This window comes from Myripristis murdjan, chromosome 15, assembly GCF_902150065.1.
Source record: "Myripristis murdjan chromosome 15, fMyrMur1.1, whole genome shotgun sequence".
Taxonomy (NCBI): Eukaryota; Metazoa; Chordata; class Actinopteri; order Holocentriformes; family Holocentridae; genus Myripristis; species Myripristis murdjan.
In genome coordinates this window covers 10296517-10321412 of record NC_043994.1, presented here as the reverse complement: position 1 = coordinate 10321412, position 24896 = coordinate 10296517, and the positions used below count along the sequence as shown (strand labels likewise).

The window sequence follows — 24896 nt, the reverse complement described above, 5'->3', positions numbered from 1 at the left end:
CATGGGTCACACTGACTGAATGTGTTTGACAGTGTGTAGGACAGTAACTTGACACTCTTTAATTGTCTGAGATATGTACAATTGGCCAACACTCAGAGGGTGACGCCAGTTTGATTTGACTCAACAGACAGCTGACAAGGATAATTAATGTATTGATCATACATGACAGGCCGTAGTAAACTGAAATTACATCACATTTCATGTGATGTGTGCTCTCTGCCTGGCATACAACTAAATGGCCAGTTTTTTATGTATTGCACTCCAATTCAGTGGTAAATTAATAGGGTGACACACATGTTTTTTTGAGGCCTATATTGATAATCTGATATCTTGCCACATGTAAAAGCCAACATCAATATGCATTTTATAAGAACCATAGTGTAAATGCAAGGGCAACACATGGTAAGCTTTTCAGATGTGCCTCTGTTAAGATAATAAGACCATGTCAGTTTAAAATCAGTTGGGTCAATCATTCTCAGTTCAACATGTTTAAAGAAATGTTTGTACCTGACTTTCTTAGATTTGGTTTATATTTTCACAAAGACATAATATTAAGAAAATATCATTTAATACTGAAATTCTAATTTTATAAATAGTGCTCAAGAAAAAAAAAATCTAAATGGGTGGGGCTTAGTCCTGATTGTATCGCCTCGGTTCAGCATCCAATGTCAAGGGCACTGTAAATCAAAAACTATTTAAGATACTGCCTTGAAATCTTGTATTTATATTACCATCAAGATTGTGTCCTTGAATATAAATTATTGAATGCTTCAAAATGTTCAACATATTTTTAAAGATTCCCTAAACTGCCTACCATTTTTTTGTGCCTGATTTCCAACTGCTGTTTGTCTTAGGTACTTATAAAGTCAAACTCTGATTATCAACTGGTAGTATTTTTAGGTGTATCAATGTGTCAGCGGTGTGGTGCATAGATAATCACTTTTTATTCATTTTCAACAACTTTCTTGCCAACTGAGCAAATGTGATCAGTGAAAAAAAAAAAAAAATCACATGAAAGCCTTGTCTTATCTTGTTAGAACTGGTGGTTTTCCATATCATAATAGTCCTAAGTTTTTGTTTTCCTCCTCCTGACAGACAGGCAGTTTCATCTCTAACTGCTGAGGTTACTGCCTCCTCGATTCAACCACCTCATCCCTATGGTGGTCGATCTTTATAGAGCAATAATCAACACCACATTAAACTGGAAACCACACAAACCTACAGTTTTTCTGAGGTAGCATTGAAGGCACATAAAATACTCAATAACTCTGAACAGAATTGAGATGCATGAAATAAATGAGACAATGAAAGCTTGCTCGTCAAAAAATGAATGGGTGAAGAACACTTCAAGCTACTTACACATACATGTATGTATACACAGTGTGTGTGTGTGTATGTGTGTGTGTGTGTGTCTCTGTGTCCATCTGCCTGCATGGATGAAAGTGAAGGGTGGGTCAGGATGTTGTGGCTGCCCATGTGGCTGCCCTATCTTTCCTGTAACCAAGAGGAAGGAACCACTTCACATTTGATAGGGAGGCCCCCAGCCCAGCCAGATGTGCGCATCCACACACACACACACACACACACACACACACACACAAAGCACAGCAGGCTTAACCCCAGCTCACAGCAGGGCAGAGCTTAGTTTAGTTCACTGACATACCAATAAAACACAGCCAAGCTAAAATATGATGCTTAAACCCCTGTCACACTAGAGATTTTTTAGAATTTCTGCCAAATTCTTCCTCTCTGAATGCTGCGTTTCATTATAATGTAATATCAGCTACAATACAAGTGGACGGCACTAGGGGGGAAAAAAATCACATGCTAACTATTAAAATTTATTTAGCTTGAATATTTTCTCCAAACCTGATCTGTCTTCCAGAGATGCTGCGCTGCAAAAAGCAAACAAGCACAGGTGCCATATTAAAAAAAATGAGCTCCTGATGCCTCAGGAGTTGGAAACTGCAGGAGTCAATATTAAAATTTTGATTTTTTTTTTTTCTTTTTTCAGTAATTAATGGCCTGCACTGTCTTACAGTGACAGCAGGGCTGTGGGGTGCATGGCCTCGTTCCAAGAAGCCTTCACTGTCTGAGATCTGTCTCATCCTCCGTCTGTCTGCTGGAGAGGGTTAGACTGTCTCCTCTGTCATTAGAAAAGGAATAAAGCTTCCTCTGTCATCTATTTGAGTGTGTCAGTCAGCGTGTGTGTGTGTAGACAGAAAGAGAGTGAGAAAGAGACAGAGATCTGCGCTGTAAGAGATCAGGATGGGAGAAAAAATTAAAGTGAAAGTGAGTGAAAGAAATGAGTGCATGATGTGAGTAAGAAACAAGAGAAGAGGCATGAGAAGTTGCATTTATCTGAGAGAGAAAGAGAGAAAGAGAGAGGGAGCGAGAGAGAGAGTGTGTATGTGTGTGTGTGTTTGAGAAAGACAGGCGTCTGAAAGCAGATACTGCATCATCCTGTCCAAACGCTAATATTACTCAGAAGGAGAGCTTCCACCTCTGCCAACAGACTTCATGTCTGCCTGCAGGTCACAGACACGAGCAGAGAGAAGAAAACAGCAGGAAAAAAATAGAAGGAAATGCAAGTGTGTCTCTACAGACTACTGTACTGACATACACACATCATCACACAGTCTTGTGATATGTAATCTCACAGACTACGATAACATATAACATAACAGACTACTGCACAGCAATAAGTAAGAGCTTTTTATCCATACTGCAAATGCAAGAGTTCTTTGTTTTAATATGTGATGTGACAGATGAAACAACTGTACCATATTCTGGCCACAATTTCAAGTGTTATTTCAACTGTTTATCCTCTTCTTTGTTGCGGCTATATATGATATTGGAAGGGTTTTTCTTGCCAATAGCATGCTACTGCTACAAAGTCTGGAGAAAACACACTGAGACACAAAAACAACAATGCAATCTGATTCAGATTAGTTTTAAGATTAGTTTTCAAGATGCTCAAGGATATGATGCTATAAGTCGTTATAAGTGATGTGCACAAAGATTCCTAAAGATAAGCCATTCCATTGCGTTTTGTTTTTTTTTTTTATTGAGTACACTAGTTTAATTTATTTTGCCTTTGTAAACAAATACATTTTCAGGTCAGAATGAGTTGAGCCACTGAAACCAGCTGGTCATCAAAGCCAAGTGACACTGCTCCATGTTCATGTACCCCAAGAGTAAATTTGTTTTCTATGTTGCAGATAAATAGCTGAAGAATACTCATACTATGAATTCACTTTCCTAATAAAAGGAGAAAAAAGTCAATATGTTGATGAAAAAAGAATCTGCTCATGCCCCATTCATCAAGGCAAAATGGCATCTTATTTAAGCAAAAAAAAAAAAGGTATTAATCCTTCTCATAATATGGGGAATACCTGAAACTCTGAGCGATCATGGAATCCAGCTGAGAGATCCCAGCCACTTATAAGCATCTCTGCTTGGAAAAATGAAATGGTGAATTAATGCTGACAAAGTCTCCTCTGTTCTGGTCCACTTAGTCATGTAAACATGAATTATATTAGATTTACAAAACTAAAGACTTAAACTAGTGTTATGCTCCCTAAAAAAATTGGTGCCTATAATAAACCATGAAATTCGAATAGAGGAGGCTAGGTGTTATTGTCACCATGATGCCAAAGCCAGATCAGCAGTGCTGAGACACAGCGTAGTCCTCTATTGGAGCCTGGACGTAATGATGCGAAAAGAAAAAAACCTGAGGACGGCAGCAGAGAGAGGAAACAGGAAAATTAGGAAAGAGAGAGAGAGAGAGAGAGAGAGAGAGAGAGAGAGAGAGCAGCCAGGACTGTTTTTGCTTTGTTGTCAGTCTGACTGTGGCCTTTTGCTATCAGACAGACGTAGCAGAGCAAACACAATCTGTGTCACTGTCACACTGCAAACACTCCTCCACACACACACACACACACACACACACACACACAGGGCATGACAGGACCAGCCAAAATGCCATTTTAAATTGACATGCAGCCTTTAAACAAGGTTCAACGTCTGTCATCAGAAAAATAACGAAGCAGGAAAAACCGAAAGGAAAAGTGAGTTGCACTTCTACGGTTTCATTTTTCACTTTTTTCCCCTCCTCATTTTATGCCTTCTCTTCTTTAGTAATTTTGCTGTTAATTTGATAACTTTATCCAATAAATGTGCACCTTTGCCTCTCAGTTTTATTTGTATTGCTTTGGTTTTGTTTGTTTCCATTATTTGCAAGAGAGATAGCTGGATTGCTTTTGCATTGTACCTGTGCAAATCAAACTTTTCTGTTTTTATTTTTTTACCACTGTTTTTACACTGTGTTAAAGTGCACAATGTCACTGAAAAATACTATACATGAAGATTTGTTTGCAAGACAACAGAACAGGATGAGTATGCATCGATTATAAAGGGACAAGAAATTGAATGTGTGTGTGTGTGTGTGTGTGTGTGTGTGTGTGCGCACACGCGTGCATCACTGGGCTCTACTAGGCGACACTGACAGGCCCTTGACCTCCAATCACAGAACAGAGAGCCAGTGTGTGTGACGACTAAGAGCTGGGTCAGTGACACAGAGTTAACACTGAAAGCACTAAAGCCAGACTCAAGTGTCTGGAGTGAGAAGCTAAAGTACCACTCTAATCAGCTTGCCTGGGTCTGTGTGTGTGTGTGTGTGTGTGTGTGTGTGTGTGTATACTTGTTTGTGACTAAAGACAGGCTATGTGGCAGGGCCAATGTTCACTGTACCCTTAAATGACTTTAATTCATGTTGACCTTCCATGGTTGTAAAGTTTTAAATGACGTGTGTGAGGTGTGTATATATAGTCAGAGTGTATCAGACTTCTATACTACTACTATTTTTGAATATTTTATTTTACTTTTACACAAAGTAGATTTCGGCAGTTGTACTGCCCAGCCTCTACCAACTATGTCATATCACTCCATAGATGAGGACCATTCAGAAATACTTTATACTTTATTGTTGACATCAGAAAATATACGATGTGACAGTGGGTCCACAACTACAAAGAATGTGCAACGAGATGTATGTCAGGACTGAACAATATTTTTTTCCAGATTTTGAGTAACTTTTGACAAACTTTTGATATAGCTATACTCTATGTTCTGGAAGCCTATTTCAACACCTCATGTCCCAGTTATTTTTGAGAAATTTCAGATCTTTAGCCTAATTATAATTCTGTGAGCAGCTGAGTGGAAACATAGATACTGTTACGCAACGCAGAGACAGAGCAACTGTAAATCAACTGTGGATCAGACATGACTCCCGGACCAAAAAGAGAGGGGGGATGGTGCAGACAAGTGACGAAGCACTGAGCCGAGAGGCTGAATGGATGGAAGCAAAGATCAGAGGCTCAACCTGTCCTGATGGACAGAGGTAATAGCTGCACATCTCTCCGCTCAGAGAGTGTAGCGGGAGCATGGCAGCCGACACTGCCATCACTGACAGCCAAGGGGAGAAAATGAAATATTTCCTCAATGGCGGGACTATTTGAATTCGCTTGTCAGACATGAGAAGAAACCTGGAAACGGGTGGATGGTGAAACAGTCACCACAGGAGGACTCTGGGACCCACTGGAAACAGAAATGATATTGAACACAAATATTGAGGTGTCTACAATTTGAAAGAAAACAGACAGAATCAGTTGGGAAAAGTAAAATCTGTAAACTTAAGATTTTGTTGCGAGTGGGGCTGTAACGTTGCTGTGCTTTTTCTCAGATTCTGTTTGAATTTTGATTCGTGTCTGAAGGTCTTCTTTCATTAAAATTCAATAGCAAAACTTACTAGACTCATTCATTCAATCTGAGGCTGAATTTAATTTAATGACAACTGTAAGTAAATGGTCAGATCAACCCAAATTCCAAACTAATGAGGCCCATATGTTAGATGTTTGAAGTGCATGTCATTAAAGAATACCAAGGCCACAACAGAAGTGCACACAGTGGGGGCGGTGTGGATATTTTTGCAAAGATATTTTTCTGGTTCATCTTCAGTGCTCTTTCATTCCTCTCTTATCACTTCAACTGGATGTCTGCTAGGGTGGGAAGGGGATGGGCGGTTGGGTTGGGTTGTCCACTTATGATGTGAACTATATGTATGAAAAAATTTGAGGCTCTCATGAGGAAACCTCAAAGCAATGTATTTTCGATGCAAACTAACTGAGGTTTTTTACTGTTGATGAAGGGTGAAATAGTCATTCGAGCTATTACTTCTTTATAGACATGTAGATCACAGAACCACACCCAATGCTCTGCTATGATGAGAAGGTGCGTAGAAAAACACAACCTCAGACAAATCTAAAATCTGAAGTAACTTTGTCTTCAAGACCTGGAAGTTATCAAATTGCATGGTCTAGAGGTAAGTTCCAGATGATGCCATGAAGACCAAGTGGATACTGGAAGAGGTGTTAGAATTAGATACCAAAATGCCAACAGTTTGCATTGTCTACTGTTGCTCAAACCAAACCAACAGAGAAATCAAAGGTTCAATTGTGAGGCCAAAGTAACTCACTGAATAAGAGCGCATACCATGTGCTAAGGGTGAGTCCTGATCGCAGCGCCCTGAGTTTGAATCCGACCTAAAGCCGTTTGCTGCATGTCATCCCCTCTCTCCCCTGCCTTTCCTGTCTCTCTCTACTGTGACTATCAAATAAAGCTGAAATGCCAAAAAAAAAAAAAAAAAAAAAAAAAAAAAACTTTAAAAAAGGTTTCTAGGACAAGGTAGTTTGCTATGTTAACAGACTCAACAACTGACACAATCTTTAATTACAAACTGATTCCATTTCAGTTTTCTCAATATAACTCTTGCAAATTAGCTTCTGGACTCATGACATAATCTGAGCAATGTTCTCCAATCTTCATCTTGTATGTCTGTTACCTCCTGACCATCAAAATTTGTAAGAGCCAAAATGTGCTAGTGTGTCAAACATGAAACAAATGAAATATATTTAAATATGTCATGTTGCGTACATACTTTATATGTACATCACTGTTCTCTTAGGGCGGCCTTTCTCTTCTGTTGTCTACTCTGCCTCCCATTGTCTGTGTTGCTTTTTGTGCTGTCTGACACCTAATAATAACAGGAGAGTAAATAACATATAGAAATACAAATACTGCAAATGTTTAATACTTGCTTGAACACAGAAGGTGCAGTGCATTTTCTCTTTCTGATGATGTTACCAGGGAAACTCCTGTAGCCAAGCTGATTTAAACTGCCTTGAAGGCTAGTAGGAAAAAGTCGGATATTTGTTCTATTTTTTTATCTGTGGAGAGAGCAGGCAAGTGCAGAAGTAAAGCTTGCCGCTATGCATGTCTTCACAATTTCATTTTATTTTATTTTTTTTGCTTGTGGGGGATGATCACAACCTACAACTGTCAGGAAAAAAGTCATAAAACTAGTCATAAAATGAAAAAAAGTTAGTTTCACTGATGACCATTTCAACCTGTAGTTAGGTCACAGGCAGCGCTTGTAGGAAAAATCATATGGCTGCTAACAACTTATGCAAACTGTCCTAGAGTGCAAGTCAAACCAATTCAACAGTCATGTCTGAATATGGGCGGGTAAAATGCACTCATGTGGACTATTGTATATCTGCTATGTTTTTAAAGTCATGTCCTTCATGGGTCAATGGACACTTGCTGGAGATCGAGATGAGAGAGAAGCTGACAACAGCAGAAAGAAAAGATATGATCTCTTAAGATATAATGTGATCACAATCATCTATCACAAATCATTTTGATGATCTGAGCCACAAAATTACTGACCTTTTGCATTTGGCCTACATAAGCATCTCGACTACTTCAAACCACACCATATATTCTGAATGAGTTGCTTTGTTTGCTTGTCAACAGTCTATCAATCCAGCATTATCAATTTTTGGAGGTTAAAATTAAACAGCTGCACATAATGAACTGTACTGGCCCTATCAGAGGGTTACGTTTCTGATGCCAAAATGACTGGGAAATCTGGGAGAAGAGAATGAAAAAGAAATGCTCTATCTTCCCTAAACAACCACAGAAAAAAAGACATTCCTCTGTCTCATCCAGGGCTCTAGACCAATTTGGTTGCATATATGAGTAAAATTGGACACTAAAAAATAAATGGGTAGTAATAATTGTTATTATTTAAATTGTAAAGGGTATGATAAATATTTGCAAAGGTTACCTGTAGCAATGGTGGGACGATGACAACATGGGATACATCATCATTCTCATTTTGTTGTCTTATGGAAATGCAGCTTAATTCACTTGATATTTTGTGACATTCTTTTACAATTCATTCAAATGTTTTAGAGAAACACTGATTGAGCATGGAGCAAGGCGATGATGAATGAGTCTGCGTGTACGGTCACCACGACTTCCATGTATATATTAAGGTTAAAAACATTCTGCTGGACATTTTGAAAGGAAAGGAAATCAGGACACTACAGGAAGCGAGACACAAGGCAGTAAAGTGAATACAAAGCAGCAGTCAGCATTCAGACAGGCAGCAGCTTACTGCCACTCAACCAGAGAGCACAGTGACAGCCTCAGGGAGAGAACATACACAGCAGAAGTCACCCAGATCATGTGTTTGGGAGCAGCAACACAAAGCTCAGAAACAAAATACAAAAGAGAGTCGGAGGTGGACTGAGGCAGGCTTCTCACTGGAAGGTTGCGAGTTTGAATACCGGGAAATTCTAAGTCGGGGAAGTGAAGGAATAACTTTCAGCCCTCCTACAACAACTACTGTCACTACAGGAGCTAGCACACGGCCCGAGGGAAAGTCTGACACAGTAGGAATCACCACCATCATGTGCTGGAGAGCAGCTGCAGAAAACTGGAGAGAAAGGCGGAGTGGGGATAATGAATGATGGAGGGAGCAGAGGGAGCAAAATAACAGTGTGTGACAAAATGATTTTTTAAGGCATCAGAATTTTTGAAAAAATAGTACTGATCATAATGGTGAACTTATCTATACTGACTCAGTATCATCTCTATCATTACACCGCCCACATGAAGAACAAACATCTTGTGGATGGGAAACATGAAAACGCTTTTGACCCACTGCCTCATGTTATTGCTAGGAAAATTGTGAGCACCTACAAGTGTGTTTAGAGGGAGGACTAAGGATGGATCAGTCATTCTTTATGATCAAAGGCTTTGATGTTATATTTAAACTGCAGAATTCAACGGGTCATTTGCTTACGCACTACTTTGGAGGGGAAATTGAAACTGAAATACAAGGGAGAGACCTTTCATCAAAACACTCATATTTCCAGACCCCACTACATGCTAGGTATTATTTAATTTTATTATGAGGCCTGTAGCAGGGGCCACCCTGGTTGTAGGACACAGTATCAGCCAATCACACCTTCAGAGTTTGCATAGGCATACAACTTTGATATTTACGACCAATCCAAACAACAACACTGCTGCAGCCCAGCCAGGACTGCCAGAGTCACTGCTGGAGACAGAATGTGGTAATGTTGCTATGTAGATAGCACATGCGGAAAAGCCCTGGTGAATTAAAATGTAGTTTTTGTGTGCCTTTCAGAGGAATGTTTCCAACAGTGTGTTGTTTACAGTTTGTCAGTGTCAATAAATATACAATAAAGGATACAAGGATACAAGGAAGTTTATTGGTAGGCTAATTATACAACAGGTTGTATAATGAAATTAAAATGTGGTTCCCTCTTGGTTGATTAATTGATTGTATCAAAAAAATTAAATTATTAAACATGGAGGAGTGCAGATGGTGCATTAAGCAGTCTCACAGCCTGAGGGAAGAAGCTGCTCTGTACATAAATATTGAAAGCAAATGACAATAAATACGCCTGTACTTCCCATATAGGTAGCACCCTACTACAAGAGATAGAGCCCTGAGGCCTGTATCACGAAGCAAGCTTAGTTTTCGCTGGATTAGCCAGACATATCCGGCTACACTAATCGAGATCATGGTGATCAGGGATAACCGGTATCACGACGCTGGTTATCAACTCGCTCACTCGATCCAGGTTTGCCTCATCAAGAGCCGTGAACGCGCACGTATAAGAGGCGGGTTCTGAGGCAGCCGACCAATCACAAACATGAGCGACAAGGAAAAACGCATAGCGTCTTTCACGGCAGAGGAGCAGCGTATTATCGCCTACTGGAAAAGTATGAGGAGGAGTGGCGTACTAGACTGGAAAAGTATGAGGAGGAAAACAACATCTACACAGTAAATTGAACACCGCGGCTGCCGTCAAGAGAAGGCGGAATGCTTGGCAACGAATTGCCGACTGCATAAATGCGCAAATTACACATCAGTGGCTCAAGTCCACATCTGACGCTGAAACCCATGCACTGCACTGCACAGATGCGTTGCGTGTGTGACCGGTATAGTTGAATTCCCCCACGTGTAACCCCTCAGTTGTCAATCAGGCCCATTCTTTCACACAGGAATAATTTGTCCCCAAAAAATATTTAGAGCTAATTAATTGTGCCATTTTAAATGTCCCTAAAATGTTGTGAAACGCCTCTAAAAATACTTTTGATTATCAAATTTCCTTTAATGATCTCTCATGTATTTTCCTCTCCTACAGAGTGTCAGCTGTGTACAGCAGGCAGCTGTTAGCCAGGCTGAAGCTGCTTCACATTACATACATTACATTACATCCTTTCTCTCATACAGAGAGTCGTCGGCAAAATCTAACGGGTTTGATCGGTCAAGGAAAATCCTTTCACGCCATAATGCTCTCCGGGATCCTCGATGATTGGACAGGCCACGGTTTGGCAAACAGCTGATTGGCCAGGGGGCGGTGCTTTATGTAGGATTCAATCCTATCCTGAAAGTTAGCCTGCCCCGGAGCAGGCTGGCTTTGTGATACAGAAAATCCGGAGTTGAGCCTGAAGTTATCTCGCTAACCCCTTAATCCCGCTTTGTGATACGGGCCTCTGGTCTTGTTAGTTGCACTTCTTCTGCCTGGGAGTGTTTCAATGATATTGATGCATGTAAAAATCAATCCACATAAATAAATAAATAATGAGAAATGATCACAATGTTAACACAAACCATGGCTTTTAAGATTATTTAATCTACTAGCCACCAAGGCAGTCAACAAACCATGAAGCCTTTTCAACAGGCTAACAGGCAGGTAAAATGGTTAAAGAGGATTTAGTGGCCTGTAGAGAAAACAGCTTTGACAACCAAGAATGGAGGGAGCATTTTGTTCACTTGCCACAGTACATCCTCAAGTCCACCTGTGAGTTTTATGGAATAAGGCATCCCAAATGATGTTTTGTTGTCTGCTGCAGTGGCTGGTACATAAACCAGCAACAGCCAAAACTGAACAGCAGCAGACTGGTGGCTGGTGCTATGTTCCCATCCCAACACACACACACACACACACACACACACACAGTCATCAGCCTGTACATCCTGCAGCACAGCCCTCAGGCTGCTAAATGATGAGTGCTCTCCTGGGCTGAGTGTGTTTCTCTCTGACAGCAGCAGAGACAGACACACCAGCAGGGTTTTCATCACATTTAACACTCCATTGGCTGTTTCACTACCCCGCTATGTCTCGTGTGTGTGTGTGTGTGTGTGTGTGTGTGTGTAGGCACTACTAGACAGAGGCTTATATGATTATCTGTGTGCTTTTGTGTATGTGTATGCACTCGAACATGAACATGCATACATCTGTGTCTATCCTTTACACTTGCTGTGTTCCTGTCTCTGTGCATTTTTGTGTGCATGAGTGAGAGAGTACATACGAGAGTCATTGTGTGTGGCCTGTGTGTGTGTGTGTGTGTGTGTGTGTGTGTGTGTGTATGCATCCATGATTGCAGCACTGAAAAACTGCAGTCGGGTGGATTCCACTGCAAAGCAGTTAAAGTGACAAAAAAAGGGGGCGGAGAAACAAGTGAGGGAAGGCAGGAGGAAGAGAGATGGAGCGATTAAGAGAGAGAGAGAGAGAGAGAGAGAGAGAGGAGTGAGAAAGAAAAAGAGATGAGAGAGAAAAAAGAGAGAAAAGCAGTAATGATAGTGTGAGAGACACCCCAGGAGACAGCAGTGGGCTTGGCTCAAGAAAACAATTAAAGAAGGAGGAAGTCATGAAGAGTCTGAGCTGAGAGGAGCAAAAACAAGTGGCTGACTTAAACCCTCAGCAAACATCATAATTAAGAATGTGATAAGAGCACAAAACAGAGTGACACAAGTATCACATATGAAAACACTTGTTAAATGATTCTTAATAAACAGTGCACCAGGAACAAACCCAGAGCAAACTATCCATCAGCTTCACACATATTTTTGGTCAAACAAGCCCAATTAATTTCTATGGGAAATTATGCATGTTGTGAATTTTTTGTGCTCTATCAGCTGCATGATTATGATTAGAGTCAACCTATAAATAACTGTTAATAAACAGATAACAGGTAGATTCTTGATAAGTAAAACATATTGTTTTACCACGGTTTTGTATGGATAAATAAATCTGAGCACCAATTCATTTTCAAAACGCTCCCATCACAGTTTTACGACTGCTGTTTTACTGGTCACGTACTTTGCTGTGATTGGCTGTTCAAGTTCCACTTTTGCGTTTGTACAGCTAATACAACTGATTTGAACTGAGCTTACAGTACTTAGGTACTGGCTAGCCACTTCTTCTGGCCATTTTTCCCAGATTCCAAGTATGACAGTGTCTGTGATCCCAGTTTTGGTGTCTCAGTCGTACAATTCAACAAACCGAAAATACACACACCATCCACACACGCACTGCATTCCACAAAACCTCTGCTTCCCGTACGCACTGGCATGTCATTTAAATTTAAAGCACATATCTGTTTCTTTTCTTTTTCATGAAACTACTCAAAATAAAAATAAAAAAACAGCATAAAAATACACTGTAATGTTACTATTTTACAAAATATTCTCTAAAACCTCAAACCTTTCATTCCATAATTAGCTCAACTGAAATTTTCTGTCAAAATTCTGCAGTTCCACCCACAATTGCTGCATTTCTGCAAGTGAAGCAACAAGCCACGTTACACAAGCCATCAGGAAGACTTTCTCTGATGGGCGGTCACCATATGACACACATGCTCACCAGAGGACGAGTCGCAGCCTGACACAGGACGGTCACTATCCAGCACTAGGGCGAGGCATCAGCCAAGTCACGACATGATGCTTCAAACTGTTGAGCAATTTCAACTTTTTTTAATGTTTTCTTTTCAGGATATCTGGACAATCAACTTTCGTTCAAGTATTTTAAACTGTAGTAGACCGGCCACTCCTATTGAAAGCAGTACAGAATGAGTGAACAGGGAGGGGGCTCAGGGTCTTTATCAAGAATACTGAGAGGATTTGCTGCTTTCCTGTTTTTCTGATTACATCGTCAAGAATGAGTGAATGCAGAAGATAAGGGAGAGAGAAAGCCCTTAGCCCAGATGAGATAAGGAGCACTAAAAGCCGGAAAACAAAGGCGAAGCTTAATCTCCCATTAAAAATCTATCTGACTCGCATTTTGTTTACTCTCCAAATACAATTAATACACAGATGACATGTCTAATGTGTTTGGATGGAAAGTGGGGCTGAAAAATTTATCAAAATATCATTGAAATCACAATAGGGCATAGTGCAACATCCAGCTTGCAGGAGGAGCAATTTTTTGATAAAGCCAAAATATGTGACAAAACATTGTTGTAAATAAAGTATTATGGTAGTACAGAGATAACCCGGCCAACAACCGAGTACAACCGAGAGCTACTGTCACTTAAAGTGTCACACATATTGGCACATATGGGACAAGGCCATTTCACATGCTGATTGTGGAACTTTTCCTTGCTAAATACCATTACCCATGACATGATACCCTAAACTCTCTGTTGTTTCAGGGAACCATGAATAGGCTGTGCAAGACGACTATATGATGCTAATGTTTAAAAGCTGTTCTGACACACTGAGCTCCCTGAGGAGAGGTGAAGTAAAAACAAGAGGGATGTAACGGAGACAACAGCCGTTCATCTGTCAGCAGTCAGATTAGAGCAGCTTTACCTGCGCTGTCCCCAATGAGTATGTGTGTGTGTGTGTGTGTGTGTGTGTGTGAGAAAGAGAGAAATGGAGCGTGTGTTAGTGTAGGTGAGTGACAGATGGTGAGTTTGTTTGTGAATGTGCATGAAAGACGGAGGGTGAGTGAGAGCAAGTGTTAGAGACAGTCGGTGAGCGTGTGTGTGCTCGAGTCCACTGCTCTCCCTTCCCCTCCTGTAATACTGTGTATGACATGATTGATGCTTTGCCCCCAGGGTTGTTCCCCAGTCCCTGGTTGATAGGAAAACTTCTTCCTCTGAGCTCCTGAACCTTCCCTGCCCTGTCGTGTGGCTGTGAGGGAATCTCTACAGTCCAGATCAGCCACGGTTGTGTGTAGCCAGCTAGAGTTACAATGTAATCAATAGCGTCTGTGTTGTTTCCAGTGTGTATAACGCTCATACCCTTGACACGCGTGTCAGTGTGTCTGTCAACAACACTCCTAGCTTTTGACAATGTTCTTAACCCATATTTAACTAAAAACACATTCTTCCAAAAGCCGCAGCCTCAGGGGGGCAGTGACAGGATGAGGGAGGGTAACATGGATGTGTAAGTTCATGTGTAAGTTCACACCTGGGAGTTTTGAAGTCTTCTACACTTGGACTGTTTGAGCTGCTTTGCTCTAGGGAACCTTGCAGCACTTATAGCCTTTGTGAGACATCGAGGAGCTGTCACTACTTAAGCCAGAAGCACATTACATGATTTTATGTTGCAGGACAACTCACATTTGCCAAGCTACTGAGCTACTGAATCATCTTGTATCAAAATAGTGCACACACTTTTCAGATGAGGCAATGACATGTGTTTGCTCATTACAAGACTCAACAACAGACTTCTCAGTCTTGCGTGGGCCGGCCATACTTCAAACAGAGTTGACAGGCCGGTGAAATTTCATAGGTCTGGGCTCGTGGGACTAGAACAAGCAAGCCGGAAAGTCAAATGGGTCATTAGTGCAGACTTTGTTTGTGTCAGTAAGAATGAAGACAACAACAACAACAATAGATCAACTAGGGCAAATTTTTGTTTGCACCTGCATACCTGCAGATAGAAAGAGGACAGCTTCTAGGATTTGGACACATACACTGTTGGTTCGATCTGATTTACAAAGAGTTGGCGATGAGACAGCTTTCATAAAATGAGTTGCAATCATGCACACTCTTATTTGTCTGCTTGTGTCTCATTTACAGTAAAAAGAGTAATGACAGAGCTTATCCTGCTGCAAACTCACTGGCCAAAGTGACAAATTGGCTCATTGTATCCTCTAACACTACAACAGCCAAAAAAAAAAAAAAAAAAAAAAAAAAAGATAATCTCAGACAGCCCCGGAATGCATCAAAGACCTGGACGTGACGTGCTGACCTTCTCACGTTATTATCTGCATAATAAAAAAAATCTAGAGAGATCCTGAAGTTGGGCTGAAGCCAGGCTATCAAACTCACTGATTTCACCCAGATTTTCAAAGGTGACCCTCTGATCACAAGCTTTCTTCTCTAGCACTAAAGTAACAGCCCCGTTTCCATCTTCCAGGTAAGACAAGAGAGAGGACAAACTGTATGAAGGAATTAAGCAGATGTGGGCATAAGATGAGGATGGCGTCCACCTGGGGATACCTGCTGCCCCTTCCAACTCTGACAAGTTTAGCCAGCAGCTTTCGTTGCAGGGCAGCCACAACCTGTCACCAGTGCTAATGCCAGAACAGCTGAGAAAATCTGGGTGGGGAAAGTGGGTTTTCTTCCCTGGGTAAATATTGCCGAGGTGACTTTGAGCATGGAGTTTAATCCCCAAATGCTCAGTGGTCAACAGAAGCTTCCAGGTGTGACTCTATGTGTGAGTGGCAAAACTCTCTGTGAGCTTTCTGCAGAAAAATATTTTTTTTTTAAGTGACTACCTGAACCATGTGACCCCTCACTATGTTCACCTGCCTTTCAGATGGAATGTTTCAGCCTTAAAGCGGCTGCACAATCATGATGAAATGCTTATCACAATTTGTTTCTCTGACTGATAATTGTATCGGCACATTAACAATACTGAAAGGTTTCATTTCATAGAACACACTTTATAGCTGAAAATAGCTACAGTTAGGACGGAAGATGCCCAAAGTGCTATGAAACAATTAGTTCCTCAAAGTGGGGATAAATTCTTGATGATAAATAATCTATCAAATCAGTATTTCATAAAAGTTTTGGGATTATTAGTTTACATAATTATAAAGCAGTTTGCACTCTTCACATAATCCCAGAGGTATACAGCACATCCACATCACATGGTGTGTACTGTAAGTATCAACTTCTGACTATTAAACAGCATTCATATCAACATCCAACTAGGAATTACAACTAATCCCTGATATATCTGACAAGGAGGTAAATAACAAAAGAGTGTCTGGAAAATGGTGATCATAAATAAATCGAAACTTAAAGCTATTTTTGATCGTGAATGCTTTTTGAACCAACAAACCACACCTGTCTGTCAAACTGAGTACATTTTGTCAAATTAGAGGTTTCGTAGTGTTAGCCTACCTTTTGATATAGACTTGAAGACCTGTTACATTAGTTTACTTTAATTCCACGTTCACTTACTGTGCTGACATGAACACTTAAAAGTGGTACTAATGGGAACCTGCCCAACCTCTATCGTCCTTCCCATGTGACATGAATGTAGCAAATTACCCACTGAACAGTAAACACTAAGGGGAGTTTAAAAAAAAAATCAAGGCTTACTAATACGGTAAAAAATATTTAGTGCATTAATATTTTTGAGTGAGAGCGTTTGGTTATAATAATTTTAGCCATAATTATACAGCCCAAATATAGCTCCCCGCAACTTACTGCCTCTATAACTGCTGCTGTACTATATATTTGTTTGCAAGCCTGTGTCCATTATCACAAATAGACAGAGCAGATTTATCTCCAGCTCCTCAATAAAGATGAATCTTTTCTTGCCTGCTCAGCAGTTCAAAGCAGTGCCAGTGAACAGGTCAGAGAGACAGAAGCATGGCAGTACATGCTTAACAGCAAATGCCAGGTTAAGAGACTTATATATTTCAGTCTCCAGATATTACAGCCCAGTTCACTGCTCTGCAGAGGGAGAGGGATTGAGATTTGGGGTAGGCAGGAAGTGAAGTGGTAAACAAGACAAGATTCACTCTACATCTTGGTGAGCTGACGCAAGGGCTTTTCTGATTCTTCCCTCTTTGACTGTAGCAGACGTCTGAAAGTCAAATATAATGCGGCAAAGAAATACACAGTAAATAGCTATAATGCAGGCCTCTAAGTGCATTTAACTGTTTCCAGGGGCACCAAATCATACAAATATGTTCATACTGGAAATTAACAGAAAACATTTATTAACATTTAGCACCGGCTCAGTGCTAGGTTTGGATATATATACCACACGTCTCTCTGAGTGTGCCTACTGGTTGGATCAAACTAAAAACATGAGGCAAGGCAAGAGTGGTAGGTCATAGAGGTATGATCTATTAGCATTTCTAATATGTTATGCGTCAGACAGGATGAATGGGCATGATGCTGGCGCTACAACAGTGTGAATAGTGTTCCATTTCAATGGCAAAGACAGACACTGAACTCATTAAAGTTTGATGGCGAGTCTGATTTGACTCCGGAGTCTGAACCGGGTGTCAGTGGAATGCTAACTCTCTCAGTGCTGCAGAGGAGCCAGCCACAGGAACTGGGCCACAGATATAGGCCAAGAGTTAATTTACAAACATTAAATATGTCAAGGAACACCCAATGACCCAAGGTGCCACTTCTGTCACAACATGCCTATTGTTTCACTTTAGAATAAAAATAGTAAATCTGAGTGGACGGCCCACTCTCTTTATTTAGAAAAAACAAGAAACTGGAGTTGGGTTGACCTTGTGGGACAAAAGGCTGAATCAAATAACAAGTAGTAGATTAAACATTATATGTTTGTATTTGACTCTCACTGTCCCCTCTTTCCTTTCTCTTATTTACTAAGTAAATGTTTTCCTTTTCTGTCTAAAAGTATGCCAAGAAATGAAGCATGATACCCTCCAGATCCTTTAGGTAATAAAGGCCACTAAGGTCAGTGTTAACAGGTCATCACTGAAGACTTAGACCTTGTTCAGATTGTCAGCCCATTTTTTTGGCATATCCAGGTTGATTTTAGAAAGACCAAACATGAAAAAACACATGAAATGTAATTTTTGCAAATCAGATAAAAGCCACATTTGAAGGTGGTTTGAAATGCAATTCCAATCGGATTTCTACAGATGCATCTCAAGTCTGATTTGAAGCTGTCCTCTGCGTCACTCACAACGCGACACTAAAGGACGATGTCAAATCCAAGGCGATGGAAGCGCATCAGAGCAGTTGAGCGGAGTCCATGCTGCTACTAGCAAAGTGTTATGGAGGACAACATAGACAACAGCTGGTGGACAGATGCTGAAACGTAAAACCGCGTTATCAGCATACATAATAATTCACACCAATGTCGTTACCAGAGCAACCCATGCAGATAGGTTGATGATGTCTGGACAGACAAATCCGATTTGATCACTTGAAAAAAAAAAAAAGTGTGGACAGTCTATCTTAAACACCTGATTTAAGAAATTTGATTTGCCCACAGTGTGAACAAAGCCTTAAGCCTGAATTATGCTTCAGCGTTAGAAGAGCGTACGGGGGTTGTGCGAAGCACGCATTTCCTACGCAGTGCGTGTGTGTCCAACATACCTTTGCGAAACACACTGAGCAATTCTCCTCCCACCAACGTCGCTGCTCTTCTGTACGTCTTTGTAATGGCGAGAGGACGAGTCGTATAGGTGCGGGTACTTGCGCACCTCCTCAGCCAGGCATTCTTCCGCGAGATCCAGCATTCTCCAAAGTTTTTAAACACAACCGACGAGTCGAGACACAACAGTTGTTTTAAAAACGGCGCTGCCGGCCGGCACAACAACAGGATGTGATGCCGATTGCAACGAAATGCCGGAAAAGATGTACTTCGGCGGACCAATCACAGCTCTTGTGGGGCTGCGTAGGGTCCGCGTAGTTACAATTTTTGGGAGGCGCGCGGCAAGTCTCTGCGGCGGTCGCACAACCCCCGTAAGTTTCGCACAACCTCCGTACGCTCTTCCTACGCGGAAGCATAATTCAGCCTTTAGTGTCTTTGTAGTCTAGTGGGTGGAGGCAACATCCAGTAAGTGCATGGACACAGGTTCAATCCCTGTAGTAGTAGCCAGTTTTTCCATCCCTGCTAAACTGTCCATGAATGAAATACTGAGCCCCTGCCTGCTCCATGGGCGACATTCCCAGATGCCGCCGCACTTGGACTCCTCCGGTGAAATGGTACTTGTACAGTATGGTGAACATTAAAGGGATGCAAAAACAAACAAATCCCTTATTATGTTGTGTGTCATCTTGAAATTCTGTGTTTTACATTGTGATGCTCATTCCGCTCTACACTGGAAACTCATCTTAAGTAAAATGTGTAAAATGTAATTAAAAAGTTCCAATCCAGATTGAGGTGCCCCCGAGAGAGAGGGAGGGACAGGCAGAGACAGAGACAGAGACAGACAGAGAGAGAGAGAGAGAGAGAGAGAGAGAGAGAGAGAGAGAGAGAGAGAGAGAGAGAGAGAGAGAGAGAGAGAGAGAGAGGGAGCGAGGCAGAGAGAGAGAGAGACAGAGAAAAACCAGGATGTTACCTGAGACCATCACAGAAGTTTTGAACACCAATAGGTTAGTCTGGCTGGCTGGATAAAAGTGCTCATGCAAGCTTACACCCCAACCACATGATTAGAGGAGTTAAGCTACTCATCACACCTCAGGCATGGGGATCACATGTGAGGAACCACACTCTCGGAAAAGACCCAGGCACTTCTTACCAACTGGTTTTTAATATCAGCAACCTGAGAATTTAAGCCATTATATGCCCTTCTGCATAATAGCTATATTTGCAAAACAAAAATGTGAAGCACAGTTTCTAAAGCACCCACACATGCACGTGTGCAGAAATATGCACATACAGAAATTCAAACAATGAAAGGGCTGTGAGTTTTCAAAAAAATCACTTGAGGATTTCAGGATTTGAGATCCATTTGAGCTCTGGAGACTGTTTCCACTCAGTGTAGATGGAAAATTTCCACTGCAACAATAACATACCGTACTGATGAAGTCCGAGGAAGGCAGAAACCATGCGCCAATGTTCTCTCACACATTCTGAGCCATGCGTATACACACACTCCAAGGCAGGCAGAGACCCTGCGCCAGCATTCAATCAACCACAAGCTGCAGGTCCTCACATAAACACACACTATACACACAGTTATCTGTCATAAGATCTCGAACCACTGTTTTTGACACGCTCATTGGATCTCTTCTACTGAATATAGCTGCCATTTAAGATGAACTATTACATACTGGATGGTGGCTCACTCCTGCTAGCATGAAATGGTCTTGATCCAACCCTGACACAATGATGGATCTCTACACACTTTGCCTATAACCAAGAAATATTTGAATAAACTCCAATTACCACAGCAACTAACACCCAGGGATTACTATATTTATATTTTCAGCATTTAAAAACCACTCTTTCACAGCAATGTACAATAAGCAATGAAATGTGTGACTACCAATCAATACATCTGAATATTCCACTGATATACTTATAAGAGCCGTGCTCAGACTGCAAAACAAAGCATACGACCAACTAAGCTCTGAGCCCACCCACCCTTTGCTCTGGGAAGAGACGTACATTTTTCTCATTCCATTCTCCAACACGTTAACATCTGTCCCAGGTTGAGGCTCTGCGGGCCTGTGTTAGTCATGCCTACGGCAAGTCGCCTGAGAATACATGCCTCCAGGGTACACGCTTACTCCGCACCGCCCCGCTTTTCACTCATTACTCACTACAGGACACATACCTGCGAGCTGCAACACAGTGTGTGCACCTCTTGATCTTCACTAGTGAAAACATGCCTACCTGAGAGCTCCTCCATCCCTTTTCATTGACCAGCATTCATTCATTCTTCATTACAGACATATGTCTGGGTCGTAATTTTACACCTACAGACTGAAGTGGTGGGAGAGGCTGCTGAACTAAGACACAGAAGGTATTAAAAACATATATCCTATGCTTTCAATACACCTCATGTCAGTGAGAGGGGTGCTAAATGATTTTTGATATTACATCTGATGCCACTTTGATGCCATATCAGTGGTGTAAGAACAGGATATTGTGTCACTTAGAGCTCAGCAACATATCAATATTGTAATATCATGGCTGCCATATCCTGATATTATGTTGTCTTTTCTTGGCTTTGAAGGCTGCACCACATTAAAGGGGTAATGCACTGAATAGTGACATTTAATTTTACCCTCAAAATCTCTTAACGTGATTCACACTAAATAATGACACAATGCTTGTATAAACTTTCAAAGTGAAAATGTTAAGTGTACCTTAAAAAAAAAAAAAATATATGCAACTCACAAAGACCATAGAGACCAGTGAAATAATTTCCTTGTACTTGAAAATATAAAATAATGAAAAAATATAAATGAAGACGTTTGTACATAAAGAAAGAAATTACATTTATTCTTCGTCAGCATCCTGTCTCTGGGCTGGGTCAAGCCAGAGATTCTCAGCAACATCACAGGCAAAAACTCCTTGTATGCCTTATTCACCCCTGGAAAGCCTCAATGATAATATCTAAACACTACTCCTTCATTGCCTGGAGGAAGTGAACACAGATGTAAGGGTTTGGTCACAGACCTTCAACCACCATGCTGAAAAGCAGATAATCCTGAGATTCTGATTGCTTCTGACAATTTAGATGCACAGTGTTTCCACCTGGAGAACTGGGTGTTGACTAGGTTTCAGTTGTGATGACTTGAGTTCATGACATTGATTGCCAGTGCTTTCTAAATGGGCACATGGTGGAGCCAGAGATAGATGAAGGGTTTTGTGTGAGGAGTTATTCACAAAATGTTTATTAAACCTGGCTCATTTGTGAAAACAGGAGAAGTGTTTACAGTTTTGGTAAATGTGCCTGTCTTTGAGTAGATGGAGTTGTGATTTAGGATGTTCAGTTAACAGGCCCAGTTACAGCGTGTAAGCAATCAAGAAAAACTGTAAAGTCTACAATAAAATCCTACATCATACCTGTACTTGCCACCATGCTGACTTCCACAGTCAGCATAAAGCCCTGTGATGTGGACGACTTTCAACACATCACTTAACAATTTTAACAATCCAAGTTAATAATATGTCTTTACTTTATTAAGACCATAAAGAAGTTCTCTGTTCACTTTTCCCTCTCCATGGAAGACATTCAGAGTGAAGGGTCAGCAACAGCCCTGGGGCAGTTCGGGATTCACACACTCCAGCAGGGTGGGTGCTAGCCACATGGGGGCTTGAACCCAGACCCTCCAGTTGAGGAGTAATTTCTCTAACCACTAGAGCAGCCTGCTGCCATGGGCTAATACACAAGCCAAACAAATTCAGTGCCGGCGCACAAAAAACTAACATAGCAATTTCGCAAGGCTCCAGGGCCCCTCCTAACATGCAGACATGCCCGCACACCAAGGAGACTGTGTGTGAATTATGGCCACCAGGAACCAGCTCAGCATTCCAACACACAGACAGAGACACATAGTTTTCATAGGGCTGAAATGACAGCACTGTGGTTGCGTGTATCCCAACTCACCATTTCTTAGTGCATTCCACCATCAGCTCCTGATAGGAAGCCACAAACTGGAATTTGGAGGCATGCTTCCCCACACGTTGCAATCTTTTCCAAACCGAGGCCATGTTTCTTTAGGAAGGGATAGTTTTTGAGTACCTGTCCCGTCCTGGACTTCCCTCTGTGGGGCTTCCTTAACACAAATTCACACTGGGGGCTGAATGTTCATACAAATACAACCCAATTCAACCTCCTTTTATACATAGTTAATGTATTATGGGAAGCACATTAAAAAGACGTCCAACTGGAGCTGCTGGTCTTCATGAACTGCCTGGTAAATCCAAACATAACGACGTGGACTCTCCGCAGCAGTGACCCAGGACTGATTTGACAGCGCGCATGGTGTTAGCGGCGAAATCACTCCATAATTTCCAAGGACAAGACGATTAATCCTCTGTGTGTGTGATATTCCTTTAGGATGGCCACCCTGAAAAAGAAAGACACAGTCAGCAGAGCAGCGGCAAGACTGTGAAGTCCCAGCATTCAGGAGTATCCTCCCTGATCTAAACGCCAACTTATCCACTGTCAGTCCCCACAGAGAGATGCACTGTCCGTGCTGGCAACTTTTTTCCGCCGCTGCCACCGGTAATGGCACCGCCAATGTTACAAGAGCCCCGTTATGTACCGTCACACTGTATGGTTTATGTATGAGAAAGTGTGTGGGACTCCAACAGCGCTTCTGCTGCCAACAAGGCGTGCCGGGAGCTATTTACTGGAGCGGCAAGTCTGTGCTAGCTAACTTGGGATGTTTGGTGATAAATTATGGATTCATTTTCTATAATGGTGACAGAAAACGGTGACAGAGGGTTACTAACAATTCACTGAACAAGTCGCGTTGCCCATACCATTTAGCCAAACTTCATGAAGATATGCCACATGAGACTGGGACCTAGATATGCAGTATATTGTGTAAACATGGAATATTCCGTGGAATGTCTCTCTTCCAGGGAATAGCCTGAGCCGCTGTGCTCTGCTAACTGGAATGATTCAGCTGCTAGGCTAGCGTGATAACATGTGAAACTAAATTAACTGTGCATGCCTGACACTCACCTTGCTGTGATATCAAACGCATCATCCGTTAAGCAGCCTTATCGGATGTGTTAAAACATGGCGAACTGTCCGACTGCCTGGAACAAACTAGTCGGCGAGCCAGCGTAGCCCGCTTGCTAGCTAATTATCACCTTCTTTGCAGCGGTACCAGCAGCCATACAGTTAGCTAGCTCGCTAGCGATGGCTAGCTATCATAACATGGCAAGAGCAGAAACAGTGGCTGGCCAGCATACGCGTTTGCTAAACAGAGAAGCGCAAACTCGAAGACTCAGAGCCGAATCTGAGGCGACATTTATTTGAGCTTGTCCAAAAAGTAAACAAAAAAGTATTCCGACCCCAGGCGTAAATTCCGACAGGAGACCAGTCCGATACGCACACCGCTGCGCTCTTCAGACCAGAGTTAAGCTAGCCAGAAAGAGCAAACATCTCCCGGTTTTTCATTTTCAAAATAAAACTTCCATCTTTACATCGTTTGTTGAGTAACACCTAGTGGCAAATATGTCGAATTTCAAGTATACATTGACGGATTAATCTGTATAAAATTTACTTTTATTTCTGTTTACGCCAAAACGACTTTTCATAGAACTTTTAATAGGCACTCAATTATCACCTTCTTTACATTTTCAGGCTATGAGCTTTTATTTTGTATAAAAATTAAGGCTGTTTCCGGTGATGTTTTTGCTTTCTTTAGCTTGCTTGACGCAGTTTCACCTCTCCATCATTTTCCCCAGCGCCTGGGTGACTGGTGTACTGAGAGTAAAGAAACGCCCCCGGGAATCTCTCATTGGTGCGCCGCATGGGCCATTTACGGATTGTTTACTGATTCATGAGGCACGTCTAGATAGTTGTTATCACATTGGCCAAATCCAGCATCCATCACAGACATTTAATCCTTCACCGTGCCATTATATAAAACGCCTTCTGGCTCTGGTTTTACCCGGTGAATGTTTGTTTTGTCATTTAGTAACACACATGATCTCTTGATTCCTGTAAGCTGTCACTTGTGCTTTGGTTAATGGCTTCCAAACAGGACAAACTGAAAAATTTTACCAATAAGGT

At 41.5% G+C, this 24896-nt stretch overlaps 1 protein-coding gene across 3 annotated transcripts in view; it reads right to left on the bottom strand.

Moving 5' to 3' along the window:
- The window catches only part of ehbp1 (EH domain binding protein 1), a 174881-nt gene extending 150651 nt beyond the window's left edge, over positions 1 to 24230 (bottom strand). For all 3 annotated transcript variants that reach the window (XM_030070143.1, XM_030070144.1, XM_030070145.1), the window contains exons 1-2: positions 23838 to 24230; positions 22752 to 23214 (exon numbers count right to left, since the gene is read on the bottom strand). In XM_030070143.1, coding sequence (XP_029926003.1) covers positions 22752 to 22855 — 104 coding nt within the window. In that variant the 5' untranslated portion in view covers positions 22856 to 23214; positions 23838 to 24230. The remainder of the gene's footprint in view (positions 1 to 22751; positions 23215 to 23837) is intronic.
- Between the last annotated feature and the right edge of the window lie 666 nt (positions 24231 to 24896).